The sequence below is a fragment of the Staurois parvus genome, unplaced genomic scaffold (assembly GCF_062004578.1).
Source record: "Staurois parvus isolate SC_StPar_1 unplaced genomic scaffold, SC_StPar_1.0 ptg000081l, whole genome shotgun sequence".
Taxonomy (NCBI): Eukaryota; Metazoa; Chordata; class Amphibia; order Anura; family Ranidae; genus Staurois; species Staurois parvus.
In genome coordinates this window covers 3,301,984-3,315,907 of record NW_028317877.1, presented here as the reverse complement: position 1 = coordinate 3,315,907, position 13,924 = coordinate 3,301,984, and the positions used below count along the sequence as shown (strand labels likewise).

Below are 13,924 nucleotides of genomic sequence, written 5' to 3'. Positions count from 1 at the left end.
ATATGCTAGGGAGTGGCCTGAATTATCTTTCTATAAAAGGTACATTGATGATGTACTTTTGTTATGGAATGGGAGTGATGGGAGTGAGCAATCTCTCATTAATTTTTTTGGAACGCTTAATTACAACACCAGTAATATTAATTTCACGTATACTTATAGTATGGTGGAAATTAATTATCTTGATTTAGTTCTTATGAACATTGGTGGTAAGATTGTTACTAAGTCTTACTTTAAACCTTCCGATCGTAACAGTTACATGCCTCTTGATAGTTGCCATCATCTCACCAGAGGTTATTTTTCGTAAACCTTCCAGTTTGAGAGATATTATATCTCCCAATGTGATTAATCCCCCTGCTAAGCCTCTTTCTTTATTTAATTACAAAGGTTTCTACCCGTGCAACAAGTGCATAGCTTGTAGAGTAGATGGTATCAGGAAAAGGAAAATTACTACTTTTTGTTCCAGTTCTAATAACAACACATATAATATAGACAATTTCATATGCTGTAATAGCAAGCACGTAGTCTATCTTCTCGAATGTCCCTGCTCCAAGCAATATGTGGGCCGTACCACGAGAAGGTTACGTGATCGGCTCAGGGAGCATATAAATAATATTAGGAAGGGTTTTAAAGATCATTCTCTCTCACTACATTTTAGACGCCATCATGGGAGAGATCCCTCCCTTTTGAGATTTACTGGAATTGATACTATTGTTCCACATTGGAGAGGCACTTATAAAATTTGGGCTGTTTCACAGTTAGAAACTAGATATATTTGTCAATTGGAAACTTTATATCCACGGGGCCTTAACGTCGAACTTGACGTAAATTGTTTTATAGACAATAGCTGAAAATAACAGTTTCCCGCACTCTCATTTTATTTCATTTTATAATTTTTTGTTTATTTTATATATAAGTTTATTTTTTATAGATATATCCTTGTATTTTTGAGTTATGTTTTTTGCGATAATTTTGTGGTGTCTTTATTATCATTTCATGATCATTATTTGTTGTGTTGTTTATATATATATATATTCATTGACTCATTTTAATTTGGCAGTTAGGTTGTTTTTTAATATTCATGGTATGGACTATGTTTATAGTTATACATATCTCTAATGTTTAGATTTGAGTAATCTTTCTCCATTATGTATGACCTTTTTTGGTATGGAGAGATTTGCTCGATCCCAATTGAGGTATTGTCTGCTGTCCTTCTGATAATTTATGACGGACATGCAGACTCTGTTTGAGCTATGATAAAATGGCGCCTGGCTATCGCGCATGCGCCTTTCGGTCTAGCTTGTTTTTTAAATAATCATGATATGGACTATGTTTATAGTTATGCATATCTCTAAGATTTAGTTTTCAGTAATATTTCTCCATTATGTATGACCCTTTTGGTATGGAGAGATTTGCTTGATCCTAATGGATGTATTGTCTGCTGTCCTTCTGATAATCTATGACGGGCATGCAGACTCTTTTTGAGCTATGACAAAATGGCGCCTGGCTATCGCGCATGCGCCTTTCGGTCTATTTAGCTCCGACCTGCACGTCGCGGCGTACACCGGTTCTTTCTCTGAAGATGTGCTCGGCACGTAACGCGTAAGGAGGAGCCTGCGCACGCCGTCGGAGCATTGTGGATCTCCGGCGGCCACTACATCTGACAGGACGGTTAGTCCTGTTCGTTTTACATATGCTAGCTTTTATGTGTGCTAGCCGTTTTTGCCATTTCACTTTGCCATTTTACTGAATGCATCCTGCTTTATCCCAATAAACCAGTTTTAACTATACTTCACTATGGGCATTGTTTCTTGATCCCTTGTGGGGAGCATTTTTTCCTAGATATCGTTGATGTGCAGTGGAGGAGTGGTGCTTTCTTTGGTGGAGCTGTGATTCCTTTTCTGCTATCTAGTGGATTTATTCTGCCCAGCTTTGTCTTCACCGTGCGGACCTTCATTGATCAAGGGAATACATCTACCCTCTCCATGCTGATGACTACTTTCTGAACTCCATCTTTGCTACATTGCACTATTTATGTGCACTTCTGGTCAGTGTGCATTGTTACCCGAGGTCACCTTTATTGGGACTTTTTTATATATATATATATATATATATATATATATATATATTTTTATGTCACATTTATATTTTTAGCGCTGCACTTTATATTTTATTTTCATGTGAGGATTTTTTTGGTTATCCTGTGTGCTTCAGCTGCTTGTCCATCTAAAGCGCTCACTTTTTTGCTCTCTGTTTCATATGTTAAGTACTTTTATAGCGAAAAATGTTGTAGAAAAATAAAAAAAATTGCTGTAGAGAGATAATGTTTAAAGTGCTGCTTTATGGAGAATGAAAACACCTAGACAGGATTTTCATCCCCACCCCATCAAACGCTTAGTAGCCTTCTACCAATTTGAGAAGGACTTTAATGAAGAATGGGCTGCCCCCTGTGGATCTGGCAGTGTCTCGTCTTAACAAAGCGACCACCCTACCTGTGGAAGACGAACTTGGCTTCAAGGACCTAGCATTAAATGGTTGGATGCCCTCTAAAGCTCTGTTTTTGCTAGCGAGACCAGCTCTTCACTCGGTTCTAGCTGTGACCCTGATTTGTCAGACACTTACCAACTGTTTTAATGCTATTAGAAGGGATCTAGTTACTATTAAAAAATATCCCTTGGCTGTTGCCTTCAGCTAGAGCGTTGAAGGGCTGTTTGAGATTTCTAATGTAATTTCTGCATTAAGACTCCTGTCAGTCTACATGCGAAAAACACTAGTGTTGGACTGCGAATCCTGCATCCATAAAACACTCCTGATTGCCTTTAACCCTTTGAGGACCAAGGGATGTATTTGTCCCATGTTTTTAATTGCGTGTATCATCTGATTAAGAACTTAAAACTCTTTTTTTTTTTTGGTTTGAGTCAAAATTTTAGTTCTTATCAACAAAGAACAAATGGATCTAGCTTTTTGCCAATTATTTCATGAAATGGCTTAGTTACAGCAACTGAAGTGTACGAACTTTAAAAACAAAAAAATTGATTCTTTTGGCGTTCCAAAATCTTACGGTCCTCAAAGGGTTAAGGGACGTCTTTATGGGTCTACTCTGGGTGCCATCATCAAAGACTCTACAGGAGTCAAGGGTACTTATCCTCATCAGCCAAAGAAGTCTAAGGTCAGTCTGTGAAGGCTTCCTCTGCGATGGACATTAAGAAAAGATCTTTTTATTACACATCATTGTCAAACGCCAAGCCTGGCTCCCAATCTACTTGCCAAGCCCTTAGACAAATTTTATTCTGCATGAAGTTCAAACCCCACTTTCCAAAGGGGAGGGACTACTGTTAGATATTGAGAACACATGGGCAGCCTATATCACAGATGCTTGCATTTGGGAGGTGACTTCCAGATGCTACAAGCTAGTTCATCACTTCCAACCTTCCGGTGTTGCCGCACAGATTAGAGATCTCCAGCCATCTCTATCTGGTTATTTGGAACAAGGTATCATTGCCCTAGTTCCTGTGGCAGAACAACTCCAGGGGTTTTACTGCAACCCAAAGGAGGCATCAATTCCCTCTTGGATTTTTAAAGCTCTAAATGTCTTCATTCAAGCTCAGAAATTCTTTATGGAATCCACTAGGCCTATCATCTTCTCCATTTGCCTACATGCCCCCCGTCTTTCCATTGCACCAGCATATTGCTTTGCTGCAGGTCCCCTGCATTTTCCATTGGTGGACCTGCCATTCTGCCTATCTTTTGCACCTAACGTGTTCAGCAAGATGCAAGCCGCTTGCTGCATTCTTGAGGTATTCCGATTGTGGAATACTTAGATGACCTCCTACTAAGGAAATGGTCAGTATAGATTCTGACTTTGACTGTCCAGACTTTGCAAAGATTCAGATAGATCCTCAGCCTTCAAACATCAGCCCTGGAATGGACTCGTGGCTTGGATGAGCCTTTTCTGCTATTTTTATCCTAGGTTAGGACAAGTTGAAAGTCCAGCTTCCAGGGGGAGTGGTCCCTACACCCGGATATGTTCCAGGACCTGTGTCACTGGTAAGGAACACCAGATGTGGACCTCCTGGCTTAGAAGTTCAACAGAAACCTTGATATGTTTGTCTCCAAGTGCAGGGATCTTCTAGCAGAGGGAGCGGATGCTTGGTGGTTCCGTGGGATCAGTTCATCCTGATCTACATCATTCTTTCTTCCTTGTCTGCTTTGCTGAATTAAGATGGGGAGCATTCTGGTGATACTCATAGATAGCCTAGATGGATTTGGTACTGCGACCTGATAAGTCTCCTTTTTGTTTGCTCTGTGGTCTCCTCCATAACATCTAGATCTTCTGTCACCAGGGCTGATTTACCATCCTACTTTACAGTTAGTAGCTTTTAATGGCATGGCTGTGGAAGTTCAGATTCTGAAGGACAGGGACATCTCTAAATTAGTTATCTACAAAGGTAAATGTTAGAAGTATACTCTAAAAGTCTGTCACCGTACATGGAAGACGTATTTTCCTTGGAATGGGGCCTTCTGTGGGATTAATCTTTTTCTTCCTACAGCTGGGTTTGGACCAGCATTTGGCCCTTGGCACCAGTAAGGGTCAGGTCTCCGATCTTGCTATATTGTTCCAGAGACCTTTTGACTTTCTATTTTTTGATTAAAGTGTCATTAAAGTCAAAGTTGTTTTCATAAAACAGATTCTGTTATAGCTTATTTGCATTAGCTGTTTTTTTTTCTGTAAAATTCTCCTCTGAGCTTGCTTTTTAAACTGTCCCCTGTCCATGCTGACACTCATTCTGTTTGTGACCTCTGTGCTGCCAGAACCTATGAAGTCCTGTAAGAATCTCCTCGGCCTGCACGTTCCTGCTTTGAACTTCAACTATACATCCATTTGTTCAGAGCACCACACACAGGCAGCACAAGAGTAGCACAGAACAAAAGCTAAGATTCTCTTCCTCCTCCACAGCAGTAATTAGCAGTTCCTTTGCATCCCTCTCGCAGTGTGTGTGTATGTGTGTGTGTGTGTGTGTGTGTGTGTCAGTCATTCTGAACAGGTGCAAATGTACAGTTCTAGTTTAGAGCAGGAGCCTGCTTGCAGTGGAGAGATATTAGTATTTCTTTTAAGTAAAAAAAATGTACTTTAAGGTCACTTTTGGACCTTTGTTCACCGTGGCTCCCTTGTGACTCCATGGGATCTGAATTTGGTTCTCTGGGCATTTAAAAATGACTCTTTGAACCCATCAGAGAATCTTCTCTTCATTCTTACACATGAAGTGGTGTTTCTTATAGCCATCAAGGTGAGTGTCTGAACTGGTGGCTTTATCCTGTAAAGAACCCTTTCTGGTTTAGCATAAGTACAAGTTGATGTAGGGGTCCAGAACTTTCTACCTAAAGTACACTGCTCAAAAAAATTGAAGGAACACTTTTTAATCAGAGTATAGCATCAAGTCAATTTAACTCCTGGGATATTGTTCTGGTCAGTTAAGTAGCAGAGAGGGTTGTTAATCAGTTTCAGCTGCTTTGGTGTTAATGAAATTAACAGGTGCACTAGATGGGCAACAATGAGATGATCCCCAAAACAGAAATAGTTTTACAGGTGGAGACCACTGACATTTATTTCCCTACTCATCTTTTCTGACTGTTTTTCACTAGTTTTGCATTTGGCTAGGGTAAGTGTCACTACTGGTAGCATGAGGCAATACCTGGACCCTACAAAGGTTAAACAGGCAGTCCAACTCCTCAAGGATGGCGCATCAATACGTGCCATTGCTAGAAGGTTTACTGTGTCTCCCAGCACAGTCTCAGGAGCATGGAGGAGATTCCAGGAGACAGGCAGTTACTCTAGGAAAGCTGGACAGGACAGTAGAAGGTCCTTAACCCATCAGCAGGACCGATATCTGCTCCTTTGTGCAAGGAGGAACAGAATGAGCAGTGCCAGAGCCCTACAAAATTACCTCCAGCAGGCTATTAGTGTGAATGTCTCTGACCAAACAATCAAACAGACTTCATGAGGGTGGCCTGAGGGCTCAATGTCTTCTAGTTGGCCCTGTGCTCCCTGCACGGCACCATAGAGCTCGATTGGCATTTGCCATTGAACACCAGAATTGGCAGGTCCGCCACTGGCGCCCTGTGCTTTTTCACAGATGAGAGCAGCTTCACCCTGAGCACATGTGACAGACATTTAAGGGTCTGGAGAAACCGTGGAGAATATTATGCTGCCTGTAACATAGTTCGCATGACCATTTTGGTGTTGGGTCAATGATGGTCTGTAGAGTCATATCCATGGAGGAACACACAGACCTCTACAGGCTAGACAATGGCACTCTAACTGCCATTAGATATCGGGATGAAACCCTTGGACCCATTGTCAGACCCTATGCTGGTGCAGTGGGTCCTGGGTTCCTCCTGGTGTACAACAATACCTGGCCTCATGTGGTGAGAATATGCAGGCAGTTCCTGGAGGATGCAGGAATTGATACCATTGAATAGCTCCCACACTCGCCTTACCTAAATCCAATAGAACACTTCTGGGATATCATGTTTGAGTCCATCCGACGCTGCCAGGTTGCACCTCAGACTGTCCAGGAGCTCCTTGATGCCCTGGTCCAGATCTGGGAGGAGATACCCCAGGACACCATCTGTTGACTCATTAGGAGCATGCCTCGACGTTGTCAGACATGCATACAAGCACGTGGGGGTCATACAAACTACTGAGTACCATTTTGAGTTCCTGCAATGAAATTTCAGCAAAATGGACTAGCCTGCTGCATCATTTTTTCACTTTGATTTTCAGGGTGTCTTTGAATTCAGTCCTCTGTAGGTTGATAATTTTCATTTCCATCAAACGATGGGGCATTCTTTACTTTCCTAACACATTACCCAGTCTATATCAGTATAGATAGCCAGCATACTTTTCCCCATTGAGATCTGATGTGTTTTCAAAGTGTTCCTTTAACTTTTTTGAGCAGTGTAGTTTCAGCCTCTCACTTCAACCAGGATATCGTTCTGCTGTCCCTTTGTCAGTAGGAGATTTATGTCCATTGTCTGAATGTGGTTTGGGCTGTAATCTCTCAGCCACTGCTTTCTTCAGAATGACTGAACTTCCCATTCCATCATTTCTCTGTGGCTCAGACAGACCATTTCATAACCTTACAGTTTTAAGGAAAGGATTCCTCCCTTTTCTGTGAAGGCACACTTTACTGTGTACAGTATGTAAGTGCCTTTTGGGCTCTTCAGTGTAAGGCTACTATTTCCCAAATTTGCCACCTGGTCTTCTGGGCTTTCCAAGTTCTACCAGATGGATGTTCAAGCCCCATCCCATGCCAGCTTAGGGTATAAGGTCCTTCAACTCTTTGAGCAGTGGGCAGTACCTAGTTCTGTTGTTTTTGATGGGCCTGTTTATCATTTTATTTGCTGTTTCCCCTCCCTCAATTAGACTGCTTTTAGACATCCCTGCAGTTAATGACTTCCAGAGTCGTTCAATGGATGAGAAAGAAGGAAAATAGGATTGTGTACTCACTGTAAAATCCTTTTTTGGAGTCAATTGAGGGGCACATGCCCTCCATGTTTATGATCATGCCTTGCTACAACACTGAATCATGCTGGTAGGAGGAGGGGTTATCCTGGGCTGGCATACAAATTTTTTTTGTTTGCCAGTGTCCAGTCCTCCCATAGGTGACATTATGACACGACAGTCAATGACTTATTGTGTCCCTCAATGGACTTCATATATAGGTTTTTACTGTGAGTACAAAAATCCTATGTTTACAAATAAGCATTTAATATCTGACATCTTGATTTCCATGGTGCAGTGGTTTTTCTAAAGAGAGCATGGCCAGACTTGTTTCCTTTCAGAACCCTTGTTTTTTTATCGAAAAACTTGTAAGTACTTGAAGAAGGACAGGAGTTACAGCAGTGATGTATTCAATTGCATGTGAATTTCTACTGAGCTGTAATGCTTTGCAAACAGCCTTTTTGTGACAGTAGATAAGGAGTAACTAGAAAAGTAGCCTTAAGACCTTTGGAAATGCAAATAAAGAATATTTATACAAAAATGTTCCTATTTCAAAAGCTCAAAAGAGAAAATGTTTAACATTTTATTTTTTAGTTTTAATAAAGAAAATATGTGCAAAACCACTATACATTCTGTTTACATGTAAAGTTTTTTTTTTTGTAGAAAAATAGCCTATGCAGATATGGGTCCCCAGAAGGTTAAAACAAACTGTGTTATTTGAGAAAATGTTCTCTACTAGTAAGTCCAATTTAGGTGAAACGCATCAGTGTGAGTCTATGGTCAGGAATAAAGTTTTTTCCCAAAGTGATTTCACCAGTGTGCTGCCATCTGTTACATTGATTCTGTTGGGAAAATGTTGCTTAATATAAGCGCCATACCTGTAGGACATTTGAGCACCTTCTCCCACGGAAGTCTGGCTGAAAAATTCCCATAGCCATCATCCCTTGTCCTTCATTATTGCCAGGAGACTGCAGCCATTGGCCTCTCACCCCCAGTATCACAGAAGCGAGCAATATTCAAATCCTGATGCGTGCTCTCACAGGCTTATTCGTGGTTCTGCTGATAGGGAGAGAGTACATTCTCTCATAAGAAATGTCACCAGCAAAGCTGTAGAGAGCAGTCTTATGGCATTCCTTATGCAAGTCTAAGGCCCCTGCCTGTTAGGAAAGACCTAAGAAGCCTGTGTGCACATGCTAACACGGTCACTCCCACTTGACTTCATAAGTCCAGCCTCGGAGGTTTTGCTGTAAAAGCCATTGTTTGCATAGGCTATTTTCCTAAAAAAAAGATGAACTTCACCTTTAAGCCACAGAGCACAGAAGCACAATTTTAGTTGAAACTATTGTTTTATTTAAAATTAGTTACCAGCTTCTTTTCTTGAAATTATGATGAAAGATGTGTGCTCATAAAGAGTCTGATTGATTGAGATTGTTTTGTTTCCTGTGCAGGCTTGACGACATGACAGATCCTAGTGTATCATTTTGTGCTGAAATAATGCATGTTTTCTCACTGCTTCAACATCAAAGAATGAGTGGGTTCAGCAATGAGAAGTGGGATCTTCAAACAGACAAGTACAGTATTTGGATTTTTTAGTTAAATACATTTTTATTGCGTTTATACAATAAGCAGATTAAAGTGGTTGAAAAACCCTTCTGTATACCCAGGGAAGAAACTAGCCTCAGTTGATACAGAGATGAAACAACTCCTTCAGGGGCTGGATAAAATTATGGAAACACCAGGTAAAAGAACAAAATCATTACCTAATATGGAGTTGGACCGCCTTTGGCATCCAAGACAGCTTGAATTTTCCTGGGAATTGACAAATATACGTTTTGGATGGTGAATAATGGAATCTGGTACCACTCTTCATGCAAAGATCGTTCCAGTTTCCTGCTGAACCAGAAAGATTCAAATTGTCTATGACAGGCAAGGGAGGGACAGGGAAAGAAGACAGAAGTGGGGCAAGCAATAGTTTGACCAGAAGAGAAATTACCTTAGAACATTCAACTTTGCCCCATTCACATACGAGTCACAGTTACTGAGTAAATGCTGGTTAACCACTTCCTGTCCGGACACTTTTAGCCCCTTCCTGTCCAGGGCAATTTTCAGCTTTCAGCGCTATCACACTTTGAATGACAATTGCGCGGTCATGCAACACTGTACCCATATGAATTTTTTACCATTTTTTTTGAGACAGATAAAACTTTATTTTGGTGGTATTTATTCACTGCTGGGATTTTTATTTGTTTTGCTATGTAAATTAAAAAGTCCAAAAATTTTGAAAACAAGTGTTTTTCTTATAAAATTTTGCAAATAAATAATATTTCATCATAAATCCTGGCCAACATTTATTCCGTTATCTTTTTAGTAAAAAAAAAATAAGCCAAATTAGTTTATAACCAAAAATTATAATTTTTAAACATTTTTTTTTTTTACACTTTTATTTTTTTATATTATTATTTTTTTTACATACTGTCACCCTAGCAGTACAGTGTCACCATGGTGACACTGTACTACTTGTGGGGGGTGATGATTTTTTTTTTTTTTTTTTACACTGATTGCTTTTACACCCATATAGGATGTAAAAGCAATCATTTCTCTTTCTCTCTGTCTGCATTCTTGCAGCCATTGAGAACTACTGAGTGAGCTGTGATTGGTCACAGCTTGTCACATGGCACAAGGCTGTTGTGACTAGCCTTGTACCATGTGACCTCTGTGATCATTCACAGATTTCACACGTAGTAAGCAATGATGTCAGAAGTGACATCTTGCTTACTACTCTGCATGTGATCACTGATTGGCCAATCAGCGATCACATGATCGGGACCTCGTACAGAGGGAGCGCGCACAAGCAGGGTGTGGGGAGACCGTTTATAAACGGCCCCCGACCTGCAGTGCCACCGTCCGGCTGCCGTTTATATACAACGGCCGGACTGGAGGTGGTAATCAACTTATTGTATGTACATAATGTTTCACTGGATGAATAGCTATATGCTCTTTTTTAGAACTGTCATAGTATCATCTAGTCATGAGGAGCAAGGAGGCAGATGTTATATAAGTGGCTGTTTATTGAAGCTTTGCTCAACATTGTAACTGTATTTTATGTATACCAGTACAATTCTATTTAAATTCAGGGGAGGGACAGGGAAAGAAGACAGAAGTGGGGCAAGCAAGAAGGTGGGTGATCCGCATATGTTGCATTTGTATTTCACAAGCAGAATGAGCAATCAAAATTGGGGGGAAGAAAACGCTTCACCCTTGGGGCCTACATTTTTTCAGAACTGGACACATCCAGTTTTCATCAACTGCTTGCCGTCCGGCCACTGCAAAAAAACGTCCACAAGGTGGCACCGCTGGGCAAAATCACGTTTTAAAGCGTCATTTTGCAAAACAGGTAGGGGGCGCACACCCGCCCTACCCATCCTGCCAATCGTGGCAGCGGGTGTCAATTACCGTGTACCGGACGGTCATTACCCGCCGGGTCCCGGCGATTGCCGGCAAGCAGTGACACAGAGCACAGCTGCATTGTTTACAATGCAGCTCTGCTCCCTGTCAGCTCCTAACATGCTGATCCTGAGAGAGGAGTTTATCTCTCGGGATCAGCGTGTTCCTGTGAAGTACACACACCCCCCCTAGTAAAACACTCCCCTCACACAGTTAACCCTTTCATTGCCTAAAAAAGTTAACCCCTTCCTCACCAGTGCCAATAATATATATATATATATATATATATATATATATATATATATATACACACACACACACACACACATGATTTGCGCTCCCATGGTTTTCACGCCCCTCCCAGATAGCATCAGATTGCCCGTCAGTACACCAGTCATCACATTTAACCCCTTAATTGCCAGGAGCACGCTCATGCACAATAACCCTCCATTGCTAGTATAGTGTCTGAACGGATCAATATCTTTGATCAGATCAGCACTATACCAGCGTTCACATTAGTATAGTGTCCCCAAAAATGCAGCGTTAGCGGGATCAGCATCGGCACCTGCGTTTAGCCCCTAGGCTTACCCCCCCTTCTCCCCCAGCAAGTGCAGTGTCAGTAGGTCACTGTCACTTGATACAAAACCGCAGTGTTCGCAGAATCAGGCCTGATCTCTCATATGCAGCAGAGTGCCAGTACTAGTGCCACGCTACCTTTTGGTGAACTGGCGAGTACCAGCGGTCTAGTACATCTTGGTCTTTCACATACCTGCTTGATTTTTGGAGCTGTTTTTCACGGAATATCTGTATGCGTTGATTGTGGATCAAAGCAATTTATATGCACAACAATTTATCGCCGCCAACCCAAATTCAAACCTTGCCAGACCAGTCGCAAGGAAACTCATTACGGTTTCCGAATTTACATTTTTTTGGGCCTAGCCCTCAACATGTGCATTACTAAAAAAAAAAATGAATTGCGGTTGTATTGGTCCACAGACCCGATTCATCATATTCCCATCTTCTCTGCTGCCATGGTCAGCCATAGATATGAGAGTATAATGTGTTTTATGCATTTCAACGACAATATACTCTGTCATCCTTGGGGTGACCCTGAATTTGATTGTCTCCACAAAATTCAGCCCCTCGCAAATCACCTTAACCAAAAATTTGCAGATGTCTATACTCCCCAGAAAAAAATCTGCATTGATGAGTCCCTGATTAATTTTTCTGGCCGCCTTGCATTCAAACAATTTCTCCCCAGCAAGCGTGCCAGATATGGGGTCAAGATTTAGAAGACCTGTGAGAGAACAACAGGCTATACTTATAAGTTTCGGATATACGAGGGAATAGATAGTCACGTGGAGCCCCCTGGATGCCCAGACTACATGGGGAGCAGTGGCAAGATAGTTTGGGACTTGGTGTCATCCTTTTTCTATATGGGGTACCACTTATACGTGGACAATTTTTATTCAAGCGTGCCACTATTTAGACATTTGTACAATCTTGGAACTGGCGCATGTGGCAAAGTGTGACCTAATGTGTGCCCACCATTAGAAGTGGGTGGATGCAGGGCGGTATATTCTAATGGTGGACATACCACACACTTTTTCTGGCAGAGATTTCTTCTTTTTTTTTCATTCAGTCCACAGGCTGCATACAAAAAAAAAAAGAACACAGCATATACACCCAACAAGGATCAGCGATGTAGTGGTACATCACTGGACTTTGAATGGTTATACCAGGATGATGCCTACAGCTGCAGGCATCATCCTGGTATCGTTTTTTTCAGCCGGCGATCGGCTTTCATGTAAAAGCAATCCTAGTGGCTAATTAGCTGCAGGATTGTTTTTACAAGCAGCCGATCCCCCACTCATAACTTTACCATTAAGATCAACAGCACTACCATTGGTCCTTCCCCTGATGCCAGGGTGCTAGGCGTAATCCTAGACTCTGACCTCTCCTTTGGGCCCCACATCCACTCACTGGCTAAATCCTGCCGCCTCAACCTCCGGAACATTTCCAAAATCCGCCCCTTCCTGACCAGTGACACCACAAAACAACTTATCCATGCCTTGGTTATATCCCGCCTTGATTACTGCAACTCCCTCCTGACTGGTCTACCGTTACACAGGCTTTCCCCCCTTCAGTCTATTATGAATGCTGCTGCTAGACTCATACACCTTACCAACCAATCAGCGACTGCTGCCCCTCTCTGCCAATCCCTTCACTGGCTTCCACTAACCCAACGTATAAAATTCAAAATACTAACCACAGCTTACAAAGCCATCCACAACACTGCCCCTAGGTACATCGCCAACCTCATCCACAGATACCGCCCAAATCGCCCACTCCACTCCTCCCATGATATCCTCCTCTCTAGCTCCCTCATCACCTCCTTCCACGCTCGCCTCCAGGACTTCTCTAGAGCCTCTCCCATCCTCTGGAACTCCCTACCACATCATGTCCGGCTAGCCCCCACCCTGTCTGCCTTTAGGCGATCTTTGAAAACTCACCTCTTTAGGGAAGCCTACCCCACCTCCACCTAAGAACTGTACTTGAATCACCTCCACCAGATCATCCCCTGCAGCTATCACCTTTTGTATCATCTCCCCCTTCCTTTAGATTGTAAGCTCCACATTCCTCACATTCCTTCTGTACTGAAATGTATTGTAATTGTACTGTCTCCCTTATATTGTAAAGCGCTTAGCAAACTGTTGGTGCTATATAAATCCTGTATAATAATAATCCTGGTATCGTTTTTTTCAGCCAGCGATCGGCATTCATGTAAAAGCAATCCTAGTGGCTAATTAGCTGCAGGATTGCTTTTCCAAGCAGCGGGATATGATGCCCCCCCCCCCTCCCCCGCTGCCTTCCACGGCCTTCTCAGGCAGTCCCGTGCCATCGGGGGAACCTGAGAATGCAGCCGGTGTTTCTGCCAGCTGACCATAGAGCTGATTGGAGACCAGAGTGGTGCCAATC

General features: G+C 42.1%; 1 protein-coding gene across 6 annotated transcripts in view; it reads left to right on the top strand.

Moving 5' to 3' along the window:
• The window catches only part of ERMARD (ER membrane associated RNA degradation), a 114,613-nt gene that overhangs the window by 80,904 nt on the left and 19,785 nt on the right, over window positions 1–13,924 (top strand). For 5 of the 6 annotated variants that reach the window (XM_089669715.1, XM_089669711.1, XM_089669714.1 and 2 more), the window contains one exon: window positions 8,950–9,072. The exons of the other annotated variant lie outside the window; for it this stretch is intronic. In XM_089669715.1, the coding sequence (XP_089525841.1) occupies window positions 8,950–9,072 (123 nt within the window). The remainder of the gene's footprint in view (window positions 1–8,949; window positions 9,073–13,924) is intronic. 6 annotated transcript variants of the gene reach the window in all.